Source organism: Doryrhamphus excisus, linkage group LG2, assembly GCF_037039965.1.
Source record: "Doryrhamphus excisus strain RoL-2023G ecotype Guam linkage group LG2, RoL_Dexc_Guam_v1.1, whole genome shotgun sequence".
Taxonomy (NCBI): Eukaryota; Metazoa; Chordata; class Actinopteri; order Syngnathiformes; family Syngnathidae; genus Doryrhamphus; species Doryrhamphus excisus.
The window spans coordinates 29231933-29259363 of NC_136358.1; the positions used below are offsets into that span (position 1 = coordinate 29231933).

The 27431-nt window shown below is 45.5% G+C and overlaps 1 protein-coding gene across 3 annotated transcripts; it reads right to left on the reverse strand.

Annotated features, from left to right (window-relative positions):
- Positions 1-346: 346 nt before the first annotated feature.
- Positions 347-26405, reverse strand: LOC131109390 (rho GTPase-activating protein 29-like). Of its 3 annotated transcripts, XM_058061336.2 has the most exons (22): positions 26229-26405; positions 25330-25675; positions 14326-14469; positions 11975-12071; positions 10671-10743; positions 10404-10464; positions 9837-9986; positions 9690-9754; positions 9507-9617; positions 8614-8694; positions 8249-8416; positions 8029-8166; positions 7699-7880; positions 4924-5087; positions 4698-4832; positions 4295-4393; positions 3911-4074; positions 3532-3720; positions 3329-3466; positions 2211-2449; positions 1854-2124; positions 347-1778 (listed from the first exon to the last, which is right to left on the reverse strand). In XM_058061336.2, the coding sequence occupies exons 2-22, from the start codon at positions 25604-25606 to the stop codon at positions 828-830; spliced, it is 3897 nt and encodes a 1298-aa protein (XP_057917319.2). In that variant the 5' UTR covers positions 25607-25675; positions 26229-26405; the 3' UTR covers positions 347-827. The 3 variants fall into 3 exon arrangements, with proteins under 3 accessions (XP_057917319.2, XP_057917320.2, XP_057917321.2); XM_058061337.2 differs by lacking the exons at positions 14326-14469; positions 25330-25675; positions 26229-26405 and adding an exon at positions 12561-12861; XM_058061338.2 differs by lacking the exons at positions 14326-14469; positions 25330-25675; positions 26229-26405 and adding an exon at positions 12248-12518.
- Between the last annotated feature and the right edge of the window lie 1026 nt (positions 26406-27431).

Sequence of the window (27431 nt, forward strand, 5' to 3'; positions counted from 1 at the left end):
CTAATTTATATGCATTGCTGTCTTGGTTAAGGCTAACATTTCCAATGCTAATTTATATGCATTGCTGTCTTGGTTAAGGCTAACATTTCCAATGCTAATTTGCATAGAGCAGAGGTAAAGCACTTGATGAATTACAGTTTGGACGAATGGGGGTTGTTAAGACCCCTCCCATTTGAGCCCCTCTTCTGATCGGCTCTACCATAATAATAATAATAATAACAATAATAATTAGTATTATTATTATCACAATAATAATCACAATAATCATCATCATAATAATAATAAAAAATCAAATCAAATTAAAGCACCGCAAAGTCGCATCGTGAAGAAATTCCCCAACTTTCAATTTGAAGAAGATATTTTAATCCGCGGCGGCGAGGACCGCCGTTGGTCATCTGAACTGTCTCACTGTAACGCTACAAAGGAACATGCGAGTATGATTGGAGTACAATAGGAGATAAATACTGTTTACATACCGTAGCAGGTACCAATCACAGATACATTTAAAAGGAGTATACAAAGATGAAAATATGCTGAGTCAGCACATTCCAAGTAAAAGCTGCATTAAGTGCGATTGGGAGTTGAATAAAAGACAAGAGGATGATCGGTTTTCTTTTGGATCCAGTGAGATGATGGAATATGGTACTACTTAGTACTTGGAACACTGTCAGGGTGCTAGTACTTAAACCACTTTGATGGTGCTAGTACTTAGAACACGGTCAGGGTTCTAAGTACTTAGAACACTGTCAGGGTTCTAAGTACTTAGAACACTTTCACGGTGTTGTGTTTCCACAGGACTGTCCCATGCCGCCCAAACCCGAGCGGGGTCAGACGAAGTGGGCCTCCCGGTGTTCCAGCTCCTGAAGCCGCCGAGGTCTCTGGTAGACGGGTTTTGTCTCGCCGAGGCTGAGGTCGTCGGGGCTGCTCGGGGGCGGCGACTGGGGGGGTGAGAGGGAAGCGGAGGTCGCAACCCCGGGGTCGATTGCGCTGTCAGTGGAGTCCTGCGTCTGGAGCCGGGTTGGCGGTGCTGTGGGGGGCGCCGCCTGCTCTGGGTCGGGGGCAGTGGTAGCGGCGACGCCGGGGGTCCAGTCGGGAAGCGTCCGAGCTCTGCTGCTGCCAGAGGTGGAGGGGGGCTTGTAGAAGGTCCCCGGGGGCGGCTGCAAAGTCCTCGGCTGTCTGAGTGTTAGAGGCGAGGAAGAGTCTGGTGTGACGGACATGGCGTCAGGGTTGTTGGAGAAGACGGTAGCAACAGTACTCAAGGCGGGGACGGGGGCGGCTGGGGCAGCAGCAGTGGGCGGCAGCTTGGCCATGATCATGGCAGTCCGAGGCGTGACGTCGTAATGTTTGTACTTCCTGTCCCACGCCCTCCTCTGCATGGCCTGCGTGTTGATGAACGGCGTGATGTAGTAGGCGCTGACTCGGGACGAGCCGCTGCGGCGGGACCTCTCCGGTTCCAAGACCTCCTCGATGGTTTCCACCGCGGGGTCGACCGCTTTGGCGGCCATGTTCCTGCTGTTCTGCTCGCTGACCTGGGCGGCACTCGGCAGGCGTTCCAGCGGCATGCTGATGGGCCGAGACGCCAGGCGAGTGCGGTGGGCTCGGAGTTGGACCTTTGGTGCCAGTGAAGAAGAGGAGCTGGTGGACTTCTGGACCTCTGTGACGCCGTTGAGTCCCTCCAAGGGATCTGTTCTGTCCGTTCCCGGCTGGACCTCCTGGACCTCATCAAGGATGTGAGAGGACGGGATGACGGAGGAGAACCTCTTGTACGCTTTGGTGCTCTGCAGGGCAAAACCACAAGATGAGCACCAAAAGTAAGCCGTGAGTTTTGTAGAACTTCGAGAAGACACCCTGACCTCTTTAATGTCCATCAAAGAGGCGGAATGTCTGCTGAGCCGCTGCAGCTTCTCCTGGGCGGCGGCGTTGGAGCCGGCCGGCGCCGAGGCGCCAAAGATGGCCGGGAAGTGTCGCACCAGCAGCTCCACCATGAGCGCCTGGTACGGGTAGTCCACCAGGGAGGACAGGGACACGTCGGCGTCGGCCTGCCGGGGTTTGATCAGCGTGGGGCCGAAGATGATGCCCAGGTTGCTCGCCGTCATCTTGTTCTCATCGGCTTGCTCCGCCACTCTGCGACAAATAAGGTGAACCTTGTGACGGACGGGACTCCGATTAGGAGCCAGTGTGGCCCCCACCCCGGTCCAGGAGCCTGGTACCTGTTCAGGTGCGCCACAAGGTAATGCAGAGTACAGTAGTTGGTCGCCGGCAGCTGACGCAGCAGGTCCCTGATCCGGTGGAGCGCCCGGTTGAGGTGGGGGCTCGGACCGCCGGGCTTCTCCCCTTGCGCCTGGGCGCTCCGCAGGGCGTCGGCCTCCTCGGCCACCGCCCGCTGGTACTCCTTGGCCAGACCGATGAAGTCGTTGTAGTAGCGGTACAGGATCAGCGGCTCTGGTAGCTGCACCGAGAACACAGAGTGGGTTTCTTCCTGGAAGAGCTTAGTACTTCCTGTCTGGTCTATCGGATGGATCCCATATCATCATGTGAGGAATTTGCTTCTCTGCTGAAAAAGATGATTTTCTCTGCTTTTTGGTCATAATCATAATGTAATCATAATCATAATATAATAATACATTTTAAAAGGTTTAACAAAAGGTTAAAATAAAAAAACAAACATTCATTCATTTATACACAGCTAAAACATGGATAATAAAAGTGGTATATAATCATAATCATAATCATGTTTTGGCTGAAACCACTTTATGTTCTAATACCAATTTATTCAAGTGAATTTATTCAAGTGAAACTCGGGTACAATATGTGAAATACTACCTTTTGTTTACTGCAATTCCACATTTTGGTTACTGTATAGGTTATTGTTTTTCATGTACATATATTTACATTTATTCTGAACAGATATTCTTTCTTGATATATTATAATATTTCTTGATATTCTTTTATATATATTTATATATATATATATTTTATGTCTATTTATATACGTATTAGTTATTATTTTTATAATTATTATTTGTTATTAATCATTATTATTATTTATCATATTTTTATTTTTTCTCCTTATTTTTTTTTTTACTTTCTACAAAATGCACCTTGGAGTTACACTCAAATTTAATTGGATGCAATACAATGACAATAAAGTTGATTGTGATTCTGATTATAAAGACCCCAAAAGGCTAGAAATAAACCTTTTTGGAGGAAATGGGAGTTTCTAAAGTTTGTTGTTTGTGTAGTTTTAAAGGTCAATATTCTGAGGGTCTTGGAATTGGACCAAAGTAGCCCCAAACTACGGAGCAGGGACGCCCAAACAGGAACCAACCTGTCTGAGGTAGAGCTTGAGAACGTTGCTGATGTCGTGCGGCGAGAGGTCAGACAGCTCCACCAAGTCTTTGCCATTTTCAAAAGCCTGGCACAGCTTCTCCACACGCGACTTGGCGCCGTTGACACGATAGATGCCCTAGCCAAGCACAGCGTTGGTACGGAACTTGGGGTCTGGACCTGCGGCGACGCAACTCGTCCTACCTTGATGTTGAGGGCGCGGCTTTCAATTTCGGAGGTGCACTTTTTGACGATGAAGGGGACCCCGTCTGCGCTGTTCTTAGCCGCCTGGGCGAAGCTGATGCCAAAGAGCTGCAAGCGTCCCTGCAGCTTCTTGTGCCCGCACTGGATGGCCAGCGTCTCCAGACACTTCTTGTGGCAGGCCAGAGAGCACTGAGGGGGCAGAAGGTTTACGTGACACAGCGCTCAAGGCGTTCAAGGCGTTCAAGGCGCTCAAGGCGTTCAAGGCGCTCAAGGCGTTCAAGGCGCTCAAGGCGTTCAATGCGTTCAAGGCGTTCAATGCGTTCAAGGCGCTCAAGGCGCTCAAGGCGTTCAAGGCGCCGGACATCCCCAATTAAAGTACCTCCTCGCACTCCGCTCCGTGGAAGACCACCAGGCTGTCGCACTCCCGACATTTGGACGGCGCTCGGAGCTTCCTCAGCTTGTGGGTTTGGGCGGCTTTGGACATTTGGGTGTTCCGAAACGGGCCGGGGGAACGCGTCGTCTCTGTCACCATCTCCGCCAGACCTGACAACATGGCGGAAACAACGCCTCAGTCCCAAAAAGAACGGCAAAGGATGAGAACAACATGATGATCATAGAAAATGAAACATTCTGCTTCTTTATTTCCCAGCCAGACGATAAACGTTCACACTGACAACGTGACGCCAGCACGCGTCCAGGAAGTAAGACTGTGAGCTTTGAGAAGATGGGACAGGAGCTGGAAAGACGAGGAATCGTGTCTTACCGTTGTCGAAAGGCGATAGAGGTTCTCTCTCATCCAGGTCATCAGCAGAGGACATGGTGCCGGTGGAGGGCGTCCTGGGCAGACGCCGCTTGAAGTCACCTGAGATGATGAGATTGGTTTATTCAGTCAGGACGCAATTAGGACAAGGAATCCAAATATTAGCGGAATGAAGCCATAATTAGGAGAAAAAAATGGTGCCAGCCAAATACAAAAGGTGAAATTCTAAACTGGGTTCAGTGGGATAGTTTTTTCTCTAGCGTTTGTCGTTTCTTGTTATTATTGTTATTAATAATTCCAATTCCAGTTTGATAAGATCCAAGATACCGATATGATATCTCATTTTGATGTCAATATCGGCCGATATGATTGGTCAGCATCCCTGCGATAACGCCTGGTACCATACCTGGACTAGCAGAGGGGGAGTCCATGGACCTGGACTCACTGCTGCCTCCCACACTCTCCGAGTCGCTGCACATCCCCCCCTGGCTCCCAGGACTACTGGAGGTCCAGGCTCTGAGGGGCGCTTGGCTTCTCAGCCCTGCGGGAACAAGTAGGTTCAATCCGGCGTGCTCGGAAACGTGGAATCGTGGAAACGTGGAAAACGGTCACGACGGATGCTCGGCGGCCACCTTGAATGTCCGTGCTGCTGGACCTCAGCTCGCCCATCCTGGGCTGGTGCAGCGGACTGTCCACCTCGTCCCCGCTCAGGACGTCACAGGAGGTGAGGGAGGCCTGCGACAGGTTCCCGTGGGAGGAATGCCTGCTGCCCACGGACCTCTTGTTGAACACCAACCTGCAGGGAGGGCAAAGACAACACATCAGACTTAGCCTTTGATTTTCCAAATAGCTTCTTCGACATGAAAGCCAGCACGCGCTCCTTTTGAAGCCAGGAATGATGGGAGTGTTTTTCCATCCGCCATCCGCCATCCGCCCTAAAAGGCTTCCAAATAAAAGAGGACCGTAAAGTAAACGTAGAATCACACAAAACACATCTGAGGTTTCTCCCCGGCTTCATTTAGTGGATTTTATGGTAAGACCAAAGCTAGACTAGCTAGTCTCAGCTCTAAAGGGCCCCCTTTAAGCACACCCACCACTTTTTCGAAAGTTACCCTCACACACTTCAACTGTTGCGCGGTGGCAAAGTGTGCCTTTTCTCCAAACGTAGAGTCATTTCTTAATTCCAAAATGACATGTATGTTTTATATATATATATACATTCAAAATGTGTCACCCAATTGGTTCATACTTGCTCAGTATAAAAAGTGAAGACTAATTTCAATATCTGGCACACTTTGACAGTCACGTCAATTTTCTATTTCAATAACTTTGCTGCTGGTCATTTTTGTGATTCCCAGAAAAATGCAGTTTTTTCCCAGCATGTAGCCAAGACATGAAATGGTCTAGGTTTAGGTTTCAGGCTCCACTGTAGAGGGGCGTGGTCACATAAAGGGTACACGCTGGCTTGTGGCGAGGAGGAGGAGAAGGAGGAGAAGGAGGAGGAGGAGGAGGAGGAGGAGGAGGAGGAGGAGGAGGAGGAGGAGGAGGAGGAGGAGGAGGAGGAGAGAGGAAAGGCTGGGAAGTAGCATTTTTGTTAACAACATTCTCACGTAAGCTCAAACTCCTACTTTAGACTTATAATACTTATAATATTAGACTTATAATTAGACATTATTATAATAATGATGATGATTATAACAATGATAATAATGTTAATAATAACAATGATAATAATAATAATGATGATGACAATAATATGGTAATAATATTAATAATAATAATAATATAATGATGATGATGATAATGATAACAATGATAATAATGATAATAATGATGTAATATATAAAGACCAGCACATAAGGAAGGCCAGCCCACCAATGTCAGCCACTACCCAAAAAGCCAAACCATGATAATTCAACATAAGAGCACGTACGTATACAGATGGAAGACGGCTCTTCCTGTATCATATTTGTCATATTTGTCATATTTAGCGAGTGCAAAGAAGAGGCAAAGTCTCACACTGGCAATCTGCTCGCCCACATTCAAGCCAGCGCCACAGATATTTCCTGACAGGAAGGGCAACTAAATCACGTTCTCTCTCCCTCTCTGACTCATTGTCGGCTTCTTCCTTGAAAGAAGTCGCTATTCGCCATGGCGGCTCCCGAATGTTAAACCTGAGCATCATGAAGAGTTGAGGTTGCATGAAAATGAGCTGAGATAACTACAAGGAGGGCAACAGGGTGATGGGATGGGAGATATTGAAGACATCCTTTCAATACTTTGGCAACTTACAGCTAAAGTATGCTGGGAATGCAGGAACAGTGTTACTGTACATTACAGTAGGAGAGGTTAGAAGTACTTTTTCTTGGCTGATTACGGGTTAAAAGGGGTGGTATCTAAAGGTAATATGAAGATTAAATATAGGCTAATAAAAGACAGTAAAGGAAAACATCTTTGTACAGATAAAAGTGTATATTTACTATGTACAGTAGAGCTTATGAGCCAAGACCAGATAAAAGTGTATATTTACTATGTACAGTAGGGGTTATGATCCATGACCAGATAAAAGTGTATATTTACTATGTACAGTAGAGGTTATGATCCATGACCAGATAAAAGTATATATTTACTATGTACAGTAGGGGTTATGATCCATGACCAGATAAAAGTGTATATTTACTATGTACAGTAGGGGTTATGATCCATGACCAGATAAAAGTCTATATTTACTATGTACAGTAGGGGTTACGTTCCAAGACCAGATAAAAGTATATATTTACTATGTACAGTAGGGGTTATGATCCATGACCAGATAAAAGTGTATATTTACTATGTACAGTAGGGGTTATGATCCATGACCAGATAAAAGTATATATTTACTATGTACAGTAGGGGTTACGTTCCAAGACCAGATAAAAGTGTATATTTACTATGTACAGTAGGGGGTTACAATCCAGGACCACCCACAAATAGCAATTGACATGCACAGAAACACACCACTCACGCCTCCTGTAAAACCTCCTAACTTGATGTTGGCCTCTGATTTCAGATCAACATTTGCAATAAAAGTGACGAAATGAAATGAGGTAGCGCTGGCAAAAAAGAAACCAACAAGCTAAACGCACAGAAGCGCCATCGCTAAATATGCCTGACATACTTATTAAACAGATTTCAAGTATAATATATGGACGTACTCAACACTAACTAATGATAAAACATAATAACATTTTAGCACCAAAATAAAAAAAAGAAATTTAGTGGTATGTTTTTTTCCTCTTCATTGTACATTTGTGGCCGGTGCCACTTTGCTCTTATACTCCTATACTTCTTAGAGGGGTACTCACTCACTCTTTGTAGACCCCCAACCCCTCGGCCGTAACTGGTGTTGCTGGTGTTGTCAGTGATACCTGTCGGAGGAGAGCGAGTCGGAGTTGACACGCTCCCTGGCCACTTTCTTGGGCAGGTGGCGCACAAAGTCAGAGTAGCATTTTCCCGGCTCGTACTGCTTGGCGCTGTCGCTCAGGGCCTGGTGGTGAGCGGGCAGCCCCACCGTCTGGACCTGGTGCATCTGGAACCAGTTGACAGTCACCTAGGAGGGAAGTCAATGTGTCAATCAAAATAGCCAAAGGAGTTGGCAGATGAATTGACTCCTGGCTTGGCATTGTCACATGGTACTGGTACTGGCATGGTAGCGTCTAACCATCGTTCTATTCCACCAGACGGAAGATGATGCCTACCGCCTTCAGCGTGAGGTCGCACTGGAAGACCGTCTCTCTGATCTGCGTGAGGATGGTGCGTTTGACGTTGGCCAGGTCCATCCTCCTGACGCCCACGTCAGCCATGGAGCTCTGGTATTGTTCCTGGGCCTCCTCAACCTACGCAGGAGCACAAGCCCGCACTGAGATAAAAACGTGACAAGCTTTAACCCCCCCCCCCCCCCCCCCCTTGTCCATCTACCTTCAGCAGGGCCTCCTCTTCCAGCTTCCTCTTCCTCTCCAGCTGCTTGTTGCCAATGTTGGGCTGCTCCTCCAGGGAGCGGCTGGTGGAGGAGCGGGCCTTCTGGTACTCCTCTCTCCTCAGCGCCTTCAGCGCCCGAGCCTTCCCCAAGCTGGTGTCTGCCTCGTGCTGAAACAGACACAAAGATGGTGGTCAACATCTATCATCCATCAATAGACAGCTCAAATACGATAGACCTTACTTTTCAACATTTTGGAATGGAATATCATATCTTCATTTTAATGTACCACAGGTTCGTATCCCATGTCTAATTGGTTGGCCTTGGCGGAGGTCCACCACCTGCCGCCATTCCACTTTTTATTTACCATTTTCTTCTGCTCCTTCTGCCACTGCTCCTTGAGATCTTTCCTCAGCTTGTCCAGTTCATTCTTACGAGACACCAGGGGCTTTCGAGGAAGAAAAAAGAGAAGATCAACCCTTGGTAATGGACACACTTATTGGAGTGGGTGACTGCTGGCATTGTACTCCCAATATATATATATATATATATATATATATATAATGTAATTTCATTACATTTAAATTATAATGTCATTAAATGAATTGTAAATCTTTTGTTGTTTTGTTTGAGAGGAAAGTGAAATGTAAATACTAATAAAACACACGTTTGTCTTTAAATATAAAAAACGTGTGTTTTTTTATTAGCAAACATCAAGCGTGTATTTTCCACAGCAATAGACATATAAGGTGGATGTACAACATACGTAAGAAGGTTAGAAAACATTACATAAGACATCGGACAGGAAAAGGAAGAGGAAGGGATATCGAATATCAAAATATCAAATACAGAAAACCATGAATGTGCCCCCCCTGCATCCAGTATAAATCAGTTATTATTTTAAAACAATTATTTTATATTTTTTCCATATCTAGTATGTATATTTGTTTGTTCATGCAATGATTTAAAGGTTTTATATTTACATAAGTATCTTAGACTGTATATTTGTCTTTCATTGTATTGTTATTTTTATGTTATTTCATGATGCAATGACTCGGTTTAGCGTAGCATGGGGCTTAAGTCGTTAACACGTGGCTGGTCACATGATATGATTACATCATTATTATTCACATTGTCAGTCATACAGACAATTATTTCAGAAGGTGGTACCTCACCCTCATGGGAACAACTACTATATTAGTTGTGATATTGTGATATTGCTGTTTATTGTTATATGTTTATCGTGTTTATTATGTTTACCTGTATGAATTTATTGGTCTGCAGGGCCAGGGCCGTTTGCATGAGCAGCTGATGATATTCCAGGTCGTTCTTGAAGGTGGAATTGTAGATGTCGCTGAAGGGCATGTAGTCCTGCACGCAGAGGAACGCAAATGTTAGCGTTCCGTACGGCCTAAAAATCAGTGCCGCTTGTTGACTACCAACCTGCTGGGTTGCCAGCGGCTTGGCGGACTCCACCAGTTTGGCGTAACTCTTGGCATACTCGATATCTGGAGGAGGAACAGGATGATTAGCGCAAGGTTGCCGCAGGTGACGGAGCTCCCGTGGCGACCACCCGGCGAGGGCCCTCACCCATGCTCAGCCTCTTCTCCATCCAGGCCAGCAGGTCTTTGATGTACTTGGACCAGGCTTTGGCGTACAGCAGCGCCGACTCCACCCCGCTGTCATGCTTCAGCAGGGTCAAGTCAACTTCTTCCTCCCGCGTCAGGGGAACATCTGGGCCTGGAGGAGGAGGCATGTTCAAGACCATCGAGAGTGAAAAGCGTCCACAGATGTGAGTGTGCCAGAAAAACACAGCGTTGAGATGAGGAAGTGGACCTTTAGGAGGATGTGAAAATGCTGCCGTCTAAATTCTAGTGTACTCGGAACCCATGTGCTTCCCATCCCACACAGACCTGCACCCAAACCAAGCCTGGGAATGTCAGACATGTGGACAGGGCGGGGGGGGGACAAGCGGCCTGACGGAATGAGAGGCAGAAATAACACGGGTGGAGGCAGAGGTTTTAGGGCTGGTCGACCTCAGGCATGCCGACAACACGCACACTAAATCCCGCCGTGATCTTAGGAGCCTAAACGCCTCATGCCGTGCTTCATGACATAGTTCATGAACACACCATCTACAGCCTGCATGGCACTCACCGGCGAGGTCATTCTTCTCCAACACGTACTCCTGGAGATCCACGGCGAGGTTGTCGAACGACTGCGGAGAGGACATTGGAGATGAAATACGGAGGGCGAAAGCAACATGCAATCAGAAGCAGCTGCGCCGTCGACACCCAAGTCAAGCTGGGAGAGAAGGTCTCTGAGGCTTTTTTCCCAAAATGGAGGCCTGCTTAAATTGCCTGTTACCCCCTGAGAACAAAGTCCGCAACAAAAGCCACCAAATAGACAAGAAAAACGCTTCACCCTGCTTCTTCTGGTCTGGGGGGTCCCCAACCCGGAGCCGTTGTCCGCATCTCCCATAAGGAAGTCCGAAACTCTGGGGGGGGGGGGCAGAAACACGGAGAAGCAACAATAAGTAAAAGCAAGATTCAACATAAAACAACGCTACACTGGCTTGATATGGGGGGGGGCAGCTTTGGCATCACCATGGTAACACTGGATAACTACTTGACACCCACCCATGGGTGCATCATGGACAAGTCAAAGATGATATTACAATGTTTGATTGGCATCTTCTTCCTCAGCACATTTTCTATGAGGGCTGTCGCTAGATCTGGAGAGATGAAAACGTGACTAAAAAATGTCTTGTGGGCTCTAGTCCGGGGATGATACTACATTTATGAATTCATCATACAATACATGAAAATTAACATGGGCCTCAATACATTGCCATGTGCATGTGTCTTGACATTTTTTATTATTCATTTTTATAGTTGATTTTTATTATATTATTTTATATATTTATTCTATTTTTTATTTTTATAGTTGATATTTATTATATTATTGATTATATTTTATTCATTTTATATATTTAGACTATTTATTTTATGATATTTTTTATTTTTATAGTTGATATTTCCCAAATGAGCTTGCATGGTTTTCATTATTCTTTCCAAAAGTTTAGACGAAAGCTGAGTAGAATGAAAACCGAGGCAATTTTTTCCATAAGAAATCATGCAAATCCAATTACAGCCAAAATATGAAGAAAAAGTACATTTTATAGAGCATAGTTATTGTTTTACATGCAGATAATATAACAATATATAATAGTAACAATAAAATAATATCATAAAATATAATAATATATGATTCATATATTTCTTTGGCCCCATGGCGGGTTATTGGCAGCAGTACTCGAGAAAAAATGCACGGTTAGCAAGTCAGCAACGCACGTTTAGACGTCCAAGTTGGGGGAACAATACCTCGCACAGCAAACTGACCTAAATTGTACCAAAACGGAGGCAACCTTTTTGTCCACAACAACTTAAAAAAACCGTCCAGACTTAGCGCCACCCCAACGTGATCAGCCATTGTTTACCGCAAGACTCAATGCGGCTAGCATGCATAGCTTTCCTTTTGGTTTCCTCACTTTGAATAAAGTCAGAGCAGAAGGCGGCCGGTAGCAAACCTCGCAAGCAGTGAAACCTCCAAAGACCAAACCCCACCCCCAAAGTTCACTTCAGGAAATCATTTCAAGTGAATTTGTAAAGAAAATACAAGCAGGAACGTGTTTAAGGTCGGTAAAAACGAAAGAGCGTCACACTCACACATTGCCGAACGTGAATGCCAAAGCGTCAATGGACGTGTGAATCTCGCCAAATAAGGCGTCTCGCTTTTCTGGCCTCAAGTCTTTGAAGTCGATGCCTGCGGACAAAAAGGAAAAACAAAGCAGAAGTTTAGTTCTACGGAGAATAATATGACTGGCCAGGACTAATGTTTGTACGGTGAAACCAAAGCCAAAACTCCAAGCAATTAGACTTGAACTTCTTCTTCTGGCTCTCACAACAAATCTCGTCTCAAATCAAGTCAGGTCTTCATACCTACAGAAGTGTCCCAAATGTCGAACGGTGGATTCCCTTGTTGTAGTTAAAACCAATCCAAAGTGTAGTCCCCAAAGTAATCCTCCATGTTGTTTTCTTCCTGTTGTGTTTTCCGGATCCCCAATCAGAATTGAAGACTTGGACGGTTGAAGCTGAAAAGGCTTCGAATGCAGCGTTTTCCTGTCGAGGAAACGCTTTCCTCAGCAAGACAGGGTTGCGACCAAAGTCGCAGGCAGTGAAATGCGACTAAGCCGAGTACTTCCTGCCCGTGCTGCAACAGGAAACACTCAAACAGCTTGAGTTCCTTTCCTACCTTTCGCCTCCTTCAAATCTCCAAACGTCTAAAAAGCCAGCGAGTCCACGGGAGTCTGTGAGGATTCCACTTCCTATTTGACTTTTCTAGCGTTTGTGCTTCCATTTCCTCTTCGTGACGCCAAACTCCATCAGCATTGGCGGCAAAGAAGCGTGGAAAGGTCATGGCGCTGTGAGCTTATTCGGGGGCGGGGCCAAGCGCCACGTTCTGGAGGCGATGCGGCACTCGGCCTGAATGCTGGTGCTCAGCTCCGCACTGGCTTCTTCCTCAGGACATCCTGTGGGTCGCATAACAATAATTCCACAGCTCAGCCCGCCTCGGTTCCGCTCTCGTCCGAAATACGGGAACTGCATCATTTAACTGGGGGGGGGGGGGCATTCAACCTGAATACCCAGCAAAAACTGCATGGACGAACACACAGCATGGTGGCATGAAAACGTGTAGAGCCAGTGTCAACCATCTATGGGAGAACATCCAAGGGCCATGTTCCCATCCCATTGGACTATTTTATTAAATATTATATAAATTAATATTTTTATAATATTAACATTATTATTAATATAATATTGTAATATTAATATAAAATAATATTTTATAAAAAACAACGACTTGACATTTTACTGGTTTTGTTGTCATTGTTCCTAAGTAGAATATGTAAAAAAATATGTAAAAAATTATATTCATATTAATAATATTAATATAATATTGTAATATTAATATAAAATAATATTTTATAAAAAAACAATGACTTGCCAATTTTACTTGCTTTGTTGTCGTTGTTCCTAAGTAGAATATGAAAAAATGATATGTAAAAAAATTATATTAATATTAATATAATATTGTAATATTAATATAAAATAATATTTTATAAAAAAAAACTACGACTTGACAATTTTACTTGTTTAGTTGTCATTGTTCCTAAGTAGAAGTAGAATATGTAAAAAAAATGTTTTTTTAAGTGAGTGACCATCTGGAAATCTTGTGGAGCATCAGCATGGAGCCTCCCAGGACCAGACCATGGAGGTCCACTTTGAAGGCACGCCTACTTGCTCTTGACATCTTGCCGCCAGTGAAAAATGTGTCATTGGGGGTGGGAGAACAATGAAGGAGAACATGCCAGACGCAACATCTTCACTGTCGCCAACCTTCCAAACCGGTTGGGCGAGCACATGTTTGTTTAATGCGTGCTGCCTGCCGTCTGGGTTCCGCCCAGGTGCCGCCGGGGTGCCGGAGGTGTCGCGGCCCAAAGCAAGAGGCGAAGAAGGCGCTCTGAAGAGTCCTGTTATCATTCCACGCCTCGCTCTTAGCGTCACCTCGCTCCCAGTCGCTCCACTCAGCGTTGCCAGCGTTGGGTTTTAAGTCACGCTTTAGCGATCAAACTTTTACCTGACATGGAACTGATTGTTCGGGCAAAAGACAACAAAAGCCGCAGATTTGCTCCATGACATTAAAAATAGTTTTAAAAATAGCAATACAAAAATGGAAAAGTCTCCCAACATTTTATTTACCAATATTTTAACCAAGTTTCATTTCCTTTTTCCGTTATTTATGGTTAATAATATTTAGCTTGGATGAGGGCCATTTTTGCATCGTAATTGAAGTCCAATGTTTCCTCTTTGGCAAGCTACGCTTTGGCAACGCTGCTTTGTGGCCTCGATGGCGCATAGTTTGGCACACTCGGGATATTCAAGCATCCCAAATGCTAACTATGATCCGTGCTAATCCTAAAAGCCCGTAGACCGTATGTGTGGTTAGCAGCACCGACCTTTCACCTTGGCGATGACCGTGCCGGCCTTCCCCAGGATGTCTGCCGAGTTGAGGGCCTGATGCTTTCCAATGACGGCCTTGAGGACGCGCAGCAGCTCCGCCAGACGCTCCTGCACCACCTGCTGAAGACCCACGTCCACCTCTGGCAGAAACAACGAGGGATGGGAAGATGCGGGTCAGTGAAAGCACCATGGGAGGCAGAAAGATGAACTCAAAGCTCAGAATCATGTACAGTTGGCCAGGCTGCGTTTACATCAGCCACACTTCAGCGCTCGAGCCGGAGTCACGGTCATACTCATTCATGGAATTCTTTTAGTCTTTGCAACAAAAAAGGCACTTGACACATGCTAATCTCTTCCTAGCGCTCACAGTAAACATGGAAGTCGTTCCTTTGCTGCTTCAAAATGAATTCCACTTTTTACTGACTAGGAACCAAAGCAGGGGAGGGCTGATGTCCCAGACAGGGAAAAAACATTCATATGCAATACAAAACACATCAAATGTTGCGTTTTTTTAATAAAGGTTACATAAAAACTTTTGGGGGATTTTGCCCATCATTCCCAATCCTTATGTGAAACATGAACACATATTTATTTCCTTTTTCTGTGCATTGTAATGAGAGAAAATGAGTTAGTATGAAACATATTAACCAATCCGCAGTCATATTGTTATTGTAGCAGCTAACATGAAAAACTACATTAATCTTGTGGAATAACACGACGCCTTGCTAGCTGCTCGTCACTCACAGACGGAACAACAGAAGATACCCTGCTCTCAATTTTGCTGTGTGCTGGAAGACACAGCCATAGAATGCCAAAGAAATATGTGTACATGTACAGAAGTATTGTGGATGATGGGCAAAATTACCCCCAAAAGTGTAGTTTTCCTTTAAATATACACAATTCTATAATTTTCCAAATAATACAACTTTATTATTATATTATGACTTTTTATTAAAATAAACAATTCAACTCTATTCTCCTAAAATTGATGCTCATGCACATCAAACCAGGCTACTGTGGTGATCTTTCTGGACAACAAACCAATTCTTCTTAAAATGTTTCCTTTTCATTGTGTGCTTTTCTATGGTTTATACAGGAGTCATACACATCACGTCCACAGCTTAATGACTAAATGAATATTAATGACGAAATGCCGGCCCAGGCAGGAGGTGAAGAAGCCAGTCTGGTGGCAATTCGTGTCCAGATTGCTACTGGTCTCCAACTGGTCCCCCTCCTGGCCAGCCGGCAGATGAAGTACACATGGGAAGAGAGTAAATGAGGGGCTGCTGAAACATGTAATCACACATGTGGGAAAACACGCACACAGAGGGAGAGGAAGGGCGGAATTGGCAAGTGGCTGATGAAACAAGGAGATTTAAAAATAGTACAAACAAACAACAGATAAACACACGTGGACGGTTGTGCTTTATTGCTAAAAGCATGGAAGACAAAGTGGATCAGACTTAGCGGGAACATATAGGAATTTACTTGGAACGCCGCAAATAGATTTGGCGGTAGCTGCTAGCCTTGCTCATAAACACATTATAATGGGACTGTTCATTGTTCACACACACACAAACATATACACACACATATATATATATATATATATATATATATATATATAGAGAGAGATCAGATTACCATAATAATACAGCGACAATGTTGCCATGTCGGCAAGGCCAATCCCTCTTGCTACATCTTATTCTGGCATATATATATATATATATATATATATATATATATATATATATATATATATATATTTATATAGCAAGAGGGATCGGCCTTGCCGACATGGCAACATTGTCGCTGTATTTATCGGGTAATCTGATCCCCTCTTTTCAACAAAAAATATTTCCAAATATTTCCAAACTTTACATTTACTTCATGGGTCTGCATCATTTCGGTCGTTTCAATTGGTTTTAGCGTGTTCAAATAAAGACAAGTGCTCCTCGTGTCTTACACGTACATGTTTCAAGACAAGACACTTGGTGTGCATGCCCATAAAAAGGGAAGATGGCCCAGCGTTTCAAAACGAGCATCACATGCTCCATCCGGCCATGAGGGGCGGCACCACCAGACAATGACAAACAGGCGCATCATTTATCCTTTCAGACAGCAGTTGCACCCCCTTGGCATCAAGAGAAAAGGATGACATCACCTAAGCGCGGCTGTCAGTCACCAGACCAGGTGACTTCACGTCTATCTTCAGGAAGAAGTGCAGGAGAGTCATCTGGTTTCCATCAAGAGCCAGGCTAAGTTTATTGGATGACTGAGAGAATTACGAGGGGGGGGTTCTACGTCAGTCACACCCTCGCAAAACCACCACTGCCACCAGCACCCCTTGAGGCTGGAGGAGGAATTTCCAGACTTCATTCTGCCGTCCAGAGAGAGTCAAGACCCTCGCCACCCACCCCCCCGAAGATTAAAGAACAAAGCTGCTAGTGGAGGAGGCTCACCTGCTCCACGGTAAGGACCCCCAACCACCCCAACCACCCAACACCCATGCCCTGGAGAGCTGCACTTTGAAGCTCTCCTCCACCCCCACCAGGACTCACAGACGCCGACAATGGACCTCATTAAAGCCCCCGCCCTTCTTTTTCTTCTCCTTTCAAGCTCCTCGCTTGCACTCTGACGGCCCGCTGCTGCTTGGAGAGGTTTACCATCAAGGAAAACGTGAGCGTGCATGTTGGCTTCTTCCGTACAATATGGGAGCGTCAACCCTCATTTGATGCGTCGCTATGGGGGGGTTCTTTCTAAAGTAAAATAACTTGTTCATTGGAATGCTATTGTCATGTCACCATGTATAAAAGCAGAGCAAAATATAGGCTAAATATAGGTTCAGATTCTGGAAGAACTGGAAAGCTTTGTGTGCCGGTTATTGTGTGTAGCTGCTCTATAGGAGTCCACAACTCAATACAAAGGGCCAAAAAATGAGCATAATAGGTCCCCGTTAACAAAAGATGATGTTTACAAACTAGGAAAAGGAATTGAGCCGTGGGGTCCGATTCTATGTGACAGCTCTCACTGACGGCGGCCATTGTTCATCATAAGAGGCTCCGCGTGCTAGCCGCGGTGTGCGACGGCCCAGAGAGAAAAGCCACTGAAAATCAGCCGTGAGTGGTTTTGTCACAACAATGACATCAAATAGTGCCCTGGAAATGTGCGGCCTGATTGTGGGGGTTGTGGGGGCATACCATTGTTTTGGTAGAGATAACAGGCAGAGAAGAGCGGGGGGGGGGGGCTGCTTTGTCAAAAGGAAGAGCCCTATTTCCACCCCGCCATCGCCATCGGCCGCCACCTTGTTTCCTCTTGTTGAGGTGACATGAGACCCGCCTTCCAGCCGCGCTTTTACGCTTGGTCAGCTTTTGCAGAGACGATGACCAAAACATTCCCAGCGGTACTCCCGAATGACTCACCCACTGTTAAAAACAGTTTCTTGAATTGGCTCATCGTTGTGCATTGTTTGATTTCCTTACTCAATCCATTCCATAGTTTGATTGCCCATACGCAATATATTATTATTATATTATATTTATTTATTATAAGAAAGAAGCGGCTTAAAATAGCATGACTGAACACCTAAAGACATTTTAATAAGCTGGAGTTAGCCGAGGATGACTAGAGGTTACGGCCCTTACCCCCATGACCCCCCCTGGAGTTGATAACAACCAGCAATCAGCTAGCCTTGTCCGGACACGAGAAGCGCTCAACGTGAAACAAGCCTCTGCAGCTACGGTGACACAATGTACCATGGGAAATAGCTGCGGGGGGTTTCACTATAGGCTTCCTTCATCCCTCCTTGGACCTCCTCTTCTTCGCCAGGAGGCCGACAGACGAACACCCCCTTGAGGGTGCACGTCTATGACTGTGCCATTCTGGCATGGTGACGCACGTTGACTCAGATCACCGAACAGACGAATCTTTTCGGGTCATTCCTTTAGGAAACGTCAGCTAGCGTACAATCACCCGCAAGGCTGAGGGACGTTAGCAAACTATCTGCATTGCTGGGATGCCTGCAACCTGATCTCTGGCAGATGGGATTGTTTTGTCCGTCCATCAGCAAACAAGACTTCTAACACCCCCCCCCCCACTGCTGTCTTTTGGATGCCTTGTTTGGAGGCCCAGCGGCACGCGCAGACATCGCACAGACGGTAAACAGCAGGCGCTCCATAAACAGCTACCTGCTTGGGGGCGGACGCCATCGTGGGAGGTCCGGTCTTCATGCTGCTGGTCTCTGGACACCACGCAGAGTGTTTGCAAGCCATACTACCTCCTCTCATCGACATCAAGACCCCAAACCTTTTCCAGCCTGGCCAACATTCCGTGGTGTCAAAAGGTTTGCTCACACTTGAAGGTTTCAGATCATCCAACTAATGTAAATATTAGTCCCCTTAACCTCCTAAACCCGATCACTGGTTGGTCCACCCTGACAGCAACAACTGCAATCAAGTCTCTTACATCACCGTGGAGACATGTCACTCATCTTTGCAGACTTTCTGTAGATCAGCCCCGTTGGGGGCTTTTCCAGCATGAAGCCACAGCATTTTCATAGGATTCAGGTCAGGACCTTGACTAAGCCACTCCAAGGTCTGCATTTGGTTTTTCTTCAGCCATTCAGAGGTGGACTTGCTGGCCCCAAGTCCACCCATTTTTTTTCTTTTGTTTCTCATATTACAGCTTCAAAATGAAAAATCTTTTTTCTTTAATATTTCAAAGTTTTTCCTCATAATATGATGAAGTTTTTTCAATTTCTGCTCTTGGTTTTCAATTTCTTCTAGACTTTTTGTAATATTATGACTTATTATTTTGACTTTATCCCCAACCTAATACATTTCCATACATTTCAACTTTATTGTGTTGTTTGTTTCTCATATTACAATGCTACAAATATGACCTTATTCCTCCTTTTATCGTTAGATTACAACCTTTTTGTCTTCATATTTTGACTTTGCTATTGTGTTCGGGCATGGGATGCACTTTGTAGACCCCCCCCCATCGCAACGTTTATTGGTGGAGCACCAGGAAGTGTGGCGTGCCTGTACGAACGTCTCCTTGACTGGAAAGACCAGCAGCAGTGAGACCGTCCTGGAGATGCTAGAACAACAGCACCAGCAACCTGACCAACAAAGCTGGCCCCTCCCCTTTTAACAGTGCAGGTCCAATCCCGAGCTGTAAAGCTGACCCCTCCCCTTTTAACAGTGCAGGTCCAATCCCGAGCTGTAAATTCCAGCCGCCAGCCGTGACGTCCACGCCACAATCCTCCTCCTTCACTCCAATCCACGATCAATCTCCTACACAAACATCCCCAGCCCGTAACCATAAATCCCGGCCCGGGAAACACAAGGCGACCGCAAGCTGCCACAAAAACATCCTTCAGCCTCATGGGGTAAAAGGGGGTGGGTTACATCGGCCCCCCACCCTACCGACAAATCAGTCTTTTATTTTGTCCTGCATGCAGACACCCATTAAACGATTATGTTGTTTGGCCTGCCACCCGCGAGCACCCACTTGAGACGGCACGCTTGTGGGGGCATTCATGGTCGTTGGTGCTACCTGGACTCCTTACATGGCGGGGGAGACAAGGGACGAGATCACAGCCCCATCAGAGGCGGGATGCCACCAACATCACACGTCTTACCGTGTTGTTTGGAACGCACTTATCGTTCTGTCGTAGAAACATTTTACATGTCAGATGGGAATGCCGGAATGCCACGTCGCGTGTGAAAGCACTCACGGATACGGCAACAACAACATCCACCTTGACTGACAGAATATGGATACCAATACCGATCCCATACATGCAGTGTAAATGTTTAAATTTAGGATCACCAAGGTTTCTTCTTGTGAATGAACAACATGCTGGGATCCACAACCCACATTTCTATTTCACAATATTTACTTCAAGTCTTCTTACATTATTCACTGAAAAGCTGGATGAAAAGCAGGTTTATCCTCCTCTGCTGGGCCCTCCAGCCGCAGCCGCTGCCTTCTGCCGCGCAGATGCAGCCGACTCCCTCTTCTGTGCCGGTATGAAAGAAAATAGCAGGAAGCCGGGACAATTTCACAACCGAGGCTCACTTCTCTGACTGTGTTGTGTTCAATGAACTTTTGGCTCCGTCGGACTATTTGAAGTATTTTACACGCCAGACCAGTATTCCTGGATGCCACATATGTAACTATGTGAAAGTGGCCACAGTTACAGCAACCCCGCTAACACCTTTGTATCCTGTGTGGTTGTTCTGTATAAAAGGCACCAACATGGAACCTGGCAATTTTGCAACTTCAGATGGTAGCAGAGGGGCGGTTCAGGAACGGTTCAGGTGTCAAAAAGCAGAAAGCGGACTCGGGTATTTTGTGATGGAAGCAACTGTGACTGTATTGGAGAAGTATCTGACACCCCAGGAAGCTGTGTGAGAGGACACAGTTACAGCAGTATCTCCCTTTTCCAGGGTTCTGTGCAAAAGAGTCAAGCTAAGAAATGACGTCTTAGGTTGCAGGATCTGCTTGTGGAAGATGTAAGACAGGCAGCTATGTGGACCACTAAGTCAGACATCAGTAAGGCGACAGGCAATTGACTGACTTTGCATTGTGTAACGTGACAATGCGGCTCGACCAGAACACGACACAATCCTATCACGATGTCGTGATGACACGCATACGCAGACAGTCTTCACAGTGGGACAAGGACCAGGGACAAGGACCAGGGACAAGGACCACAGACTGCTTTTGGTAACACGGTCACACCAAAGCCACAATACTTTTCAAATAAGTAAAAAAAAAATCTGCTGCGATGACTTCACCCACCATGAAACTGAAAATAACGATGCTTGAGCAAAGAAAGCTTTTATGTTTTACGAGGGTGCCCTGAAGGCATCGTTCCGTGGATGCAGCACTGCTGTTTTCAGTTGGCCTGCAGGCCAAAGGAGGATGCAAGATGGTGAAACATCAAAACAAAAATAAGGCCATGCCGTGTCCATCGTGCTTTTTTAGGGGACAAAAAGCCTTAAGTTTTTAAGGATTTATGAATGAAAAGCTTCCATCAGCCATCATTTTACTCTGGGGGGGGGGGGGGGGCTCACACCTACCACTCGCCTATTGAAGGTGCTGCGGCCACAAGTGAACGTTTGTTCTAAAGGAATGCCGAGTATGCGGCAGGGCGGGGGAATGGGAGGGGGGCGGTGGTCTGAGCTGTGTGTCCCCCCCCCCCCCCCCACAAGCTGATTAAAACCATTAACTAACCGAGCTGTCCTCAAACCACAAATCATGCATGAGTGCTAAATATAACCACCGAGAGTGGCTAACAATGTTAGCTGTGCACGAGTGCACACATCGCTGTTGTCCATTTGATGGAATGACAATAAAGTTGAGTTTGAAGCCCCCCGGCGATAATGGATGCATGTTGACACTCGCCGCATTGAACCCGCCTCAAGTATGAGCTTTAAGCCGTAAAGTGGGGGCACAGGGGGCGAGAGGGCGAGGCTTGCCGATAAAGAGAACATGTGGAGCAGACAAAGGGTCATCTGGGGACGGGGTCGGGGGTCACCCGTTCGGCCACAAGGGTCTCAGCTACTTTCTCGCCCGCGAGATGATTGTAGGGCGGCCCTTCATGCCAGCGCCGTGACTTCAGACCACTTAGGGGCGTCAATCTGGCGGAGGTTAGACCTGCAGGCACTAAGCTGAACCCTGAATGCCAGCCTGCCGGGCTCATGGGCGGCTGCCTTTTTTTTTTAGAGTAGTCCCTGTAGAGCTAGATGGACCCACACCCCCGTGATTAAATGAAATCCACTAATAACACAAAAGCTGTGCCTACAGAAATAAAGTTCCTCAGCTTCCTGGTTTTCTGCTGCTGTCGAGTCCCTCCCTAAATTAAATTAAATTAAAAAAATTAAAAAGCAGGAAGTGAACAAATGTAACAGTTAGTGATTGTAAAAGTACCAGATGGAGGGGTAGGATTTAATAAGCTTTGCTTCTTCCTACTCCTTTTGGACACGTGGAACTGGGAACTGATTATGGGATGCACTCAATTGGAATCTGATGCATGTTCAAGGTTCCTTCGTCGCTTTTGGTGCAACGTGAGATGTCTTCCTCCGGAACAGGGAAGGTTTGTTTACAAGTCAGCTCAGAGGACGCTATGACGGCCATTAATGTCAGGCAGGGGAACAAAGGAGAACTTGATTTGCTCAACAGCGCTGTGCAGGTCATCTCGCCGTATTGGAGGATTTTATTTAGTAATTATTGCTTATGGTAGCTAGTATTTGTAATACTTGGAGCGTATCCTTCAACAACTGCTGGCAAAACGCAACACTTTTAATGAGCCTCTCTCTTCCTGTGAGGCGAACGATGCGCTCTGCCACCACCGTGCAGACATCCCAAATCTTTCCTGGGACGACTCGGAGAGCCACACAGACACACAGACACACACACACACACACACACACACACACACACGCACACACGCACACACGCACACACGCACTGATACGAATACAAGCTATGACTCACAGAGGCCTCACTCCTCCAAACAGAGGAATGGTTAAACAACACACTGACGCTGCCAGGCGCACTGCGGGACCCCAGTGTGTGTGTGTGTGTGTGTGTGTGTGTGTGTGTGTGTGTGTGTGTACAGTAGGGGTCAAACTGCAGCTAAGACAATTATTTTTTGTCATGCCCTCCGAGGGAACAGAAATGTTTTTACGCCCCCCAGATTTGAAATACTATCATGAAAGTGCTAATATCCATTTATTAGTCTTTACTGTACAGACTGAGTTAATATCCATTTATTAGTCTTTACTGTACAGACTGAGTTAATATCCATTTATTAGTCTTTACTGTACAGACTGAGTTAATATCCATTTATTAGTCTTTACTGTACAGACTGAGTTAATATCCATTTATTAGTCTTTACTGTACAGACTGAGTTAATATCCGTTTATTAGTCTTTACTGTACAGACTGAGTTAATATCCATTTATTAGTCTTTACTGTACAGACTGAGTTAATATCCATGTATTAGTCTTTACTGTACAGACTGAGTTAATATCCATGTATTAGTCTTTACTGTACAGACTGAGTTAATATCCATGTATTAGTCTTTACTGTACAGACTGAGCTAATATCCATGTATTAGTCTTTACTGTACAGACTGAGTTAATATCCATGTATTAGTCTTTACTGTACAGACTGAGTTAATATCCATGTATTAGTCTTTACTGTACAGACTGAGTTAATATCCATGTATTAGTCTTTACTGTACAGACTGAGCTAATATCCATGTATTAGTCTTTACTGTACAGACTGAGTTAATATCCATGTATTAGTCTTTACTGTACAGACTGAGTTAATATCCATGTATTAGTCTTTACTGTACAGACTGAGCTTGAAACTGAAACCAGATAAACACAACAGAATTCAGACTCACACTGCACATTGAGTACAATAAATGTGTACATATTGGCAGCTCTGCACTAACAATGAAAGTACTCCCCCCAGGGTGGCCCGCCCCTCTATTGACAAAATTAGATAGAGGGGTTCGGCAGTCGTCCGGAAGTACTCCGGAGTGCTTGGGCATGGACATGCCCGGGGGCGGGCCACAGGTGGAATAAATTAAAAACAGACCGCTTTGGAACTCCAAGGAAATACAACTGGAATAGGTGCAGCTTTTGGAAGATCTGGAAAGCTTTCGGTGTCCGCATCTCAGTCCAAAGGGCCGGACGTTAGCGTACTAGGTCCCCTTTAAATGACCCCACCAACTAACCGGAACTTTTAACCGGAACACCAAAAAAAAACCCACCAGAACTCGGCACACGGGATGAAGTGGGGGAATGTCACTGATGGGATGTCGTACAACGTCATGCCAAACATTCCGAACCGCCCCTGTAATAACGCCAGGTGATTTATTCTGTTTGTGCTGCTAGGATGACAGCTTGGAATGCTACCTCAAAGGTGAATAAAGTCATAGTTTGACCCTGGACCAGACTATTTCCACTTCCTGCATGTTGAGCATCCTGAGGACCAACGTTCCCTCTAAGCTGCACGCCAGCCCAGTGGAAAACTCCTCCAGCCTTCTGAGTGAACAAAATGAAAGCTGACATGAACTGTAAATCAAATAAAACTAAATGTATTCTGTCACATTTTGCAGTGCAACTCTGTGAGTGACAGGCGACAACAAACAATGACGAACACTGTCCAGCCGCTGGTAAGAGTCATGGTGGCTTACGTAGCATTAACAGCGTTATTTAGGACATGTGGCTGTTGTGCAATAAAGAGAGCAGCAGGCTAACCCGGTTGTTAACCCGGTCCCACACACCGAAAATTCTACACACCAAGCAGGGCTGCAGGCCTAGCGTCTTCACTAGCAAAACAGAAAGAAATCTAGGAGCAAAGAGGAATTCCTTAAATAACACAATGCTACTATTCTACTCAAACAAGGTACACAGTAACACAGTACATATGTAGTACATAGTACGTACATACATATGAACACAGCCATCATAGACCGACATCTCCCTTGGGCTACGTACGACTATGTACGACTATGTACGACTACGTATGATATGAATGTATCATACATAGCCTGGCATACTACATCCTGTACACACATGTACTAGGCTACGCATACAGCTCCATAACACGACTGACGTCACATGCAACTGCATTCCTAATGGGGGCCCAGCAAGCGGCTTTCCTACATTTTCATGGTGTCAGGTTTGGACTAAATGGACTTTTTTGCCAACTCCTACACTTTCAGTTTCTTGTTACGTTATGAGGCTGCACGGCGGGCGAGTGGTGAGCACGCAGGCCTCACAGCTAGGAGACCCGAGTTCTATTCCACCCTCGGCCATCTCTGTGTGGAGTTTGCATGTTCTCCCCGTGCATGCGTGGGTTTTCTCCGGGTACTCCGGTTTCCTCCCCCATTCCAAAAACATGCTAGGTTAATAAAAACCATCAGAGATGTCACAAAGTGAAAGCACGGCTTCCACCAAGCCGAGGACTCACCTGGACTCTGGAAAGCCTCCTTGAGGTACAGCAGCACGTTGGCGAAGCACCGGACGTCATCCACCAGCTGCATCACGTACTCGGGGTCCACTCCCGGCGCCTCCACGGGCCCAGACAACAGGCCCATGCCGCTCAGTAGGCCCCGCTCCCTGAAGCGGCGCCGGCCCCCATCCCAGGTCTTGGTGGACCCGGTGGACAGAGACTGCGTGAGGGACTTGGAATGGTTGCCATGATGACCGGGTCGCCTGCCGCCTCCAGCGCTGCTCTTCCGGAGCATCCCAGCTTGGGGGTGGGGGGAGGGGTGGCTAGTGGACTCTACGGCGGTCTAGACCCTGGACGGCTTCCACTAGAGACACAACAATTATGGTTATTATTGAGATATGAATATTTATTTTAAGCACAAAAACAACATTGTTCATATCGATGTAGACAGGATTTATCCAAAACAAACATATCGTTCATATCCAAATTGTAATATTTTCTTTCTTTTTCTCAAGCTGTCTCCCAGATGAGCATGCCAGTCAAGCAAGCATTTGTAAAAAATAACCACTTTCATTCCATGCATTAAGTTGACTTTTCAAGATTGCTAATTCCGGGTACAGTTAATAAAAGTTCATATTAGCGCCAGTATGTAGAATATATAAATATATTGTAATATACTCGACAGCCGGAACGAAAACATTAGCTGCTAGCTTACTGTACGTTATTAGCCACAGCGTAATACAAGTCCTACTAATATAAATATTAACAATACAGATAAAAAACTACCACGACATGTTAGTTCATAACAAATACAAACCCAACGTGGACATTTTAAATCAAATGAGGACGCTCAGTTAAAAAAAAGAGTCAACTCTTGAAAGTGCTTCGCTGGCAGATGTAAAAACAAACAAGCTCACCTGCTCGGCACTCGGATGGCATGGCAGCAGAGACAATGACTTAGTCTGGGAGTTAGTCCGGAGGGGCTGAAAAACAAGCGAGAAAGACTAAAAAGTAGTCCGCTGACTTGGAGGCTCCATCGGCTTCTTGGAGCTCAGAGGACCGACAACTCTCGAATCACTCGAAATTTACCAGCCCGCTCGTCACGTGACGGATAGGCTCGATTTGAATGGACAGATCCTCCTTGGGGGCGTGGCTTGGAGACACCGCGTATTAGTGGACGTTTGGATTTTAATAATAATAATAATAATAATAATAATTAACTATAATACATTTTATTTGTATAGCGCTTTTCAAGGTACTCAAAAACGCTTTAATGTAAGACAAAAAACATTTAAAGCTAAATAACAAAAATTAAAATACAACAAAAAGAACGCAAAACAAAGCAAAGTATGAATGTTTAATAAAAAGTTAGACGTTAAAAAGAGATTCGAACCGGTTAGAGTTGTTTTTGAAGGTGGGACGAACAGAGCAAGCACGGAGTGGTGGGGAATGAATTCCACGGGGTGGGGGCAGCGATGGAGAAGGCCGTCTCCTCGGGTTCGGAACTCGGTCCTTCAGGGACGGGTCCGAAACCTTAATCCAGTAGGAAAAGAACGGAATGAATCATTTAAGACACTTCAGTGAATAAACCATCTAAAGTGTGACTGATTGATTCAAATCAATCTATTTGATATATGTAATTGACCCTCGATATGATGGAAAGCTGCACTTAAATAACATTAAAGCATCGTTTCACTTGTAGTGTACATTTCTTAGAAACTCTATTCTCTTGCAAATAAATAGAAACTTGAATTTGTGCTCATTGAAATAATAATAGAAATAAGCGTCGTCAATGCTGCCATCTAGTGTGCAAAGAGCACATTGCACCCGGGATCAACAAGGAACGTTGTGGTTTGTTTTCGTTTGTTTGTTCACTAACCACATGAAGGAGTCTAATTAGTTGATTGTCTAATTAGTAGGCATTCAACTAATCATGCCCGGGTCTGATCCACAGGTATTCCTACCAGATGCTTGTTATTGTGCAATTAGCCATCATTGTATTATTATTGTTTTTGAAGATTTTGAAGCCCTGCAGTTATTGTTTTATTGTCATTCATACAGCAGTACCCCGGCTAGCAAATGTCCCACATAGGGAGACAGCTATGTGGGGCATGCCCATG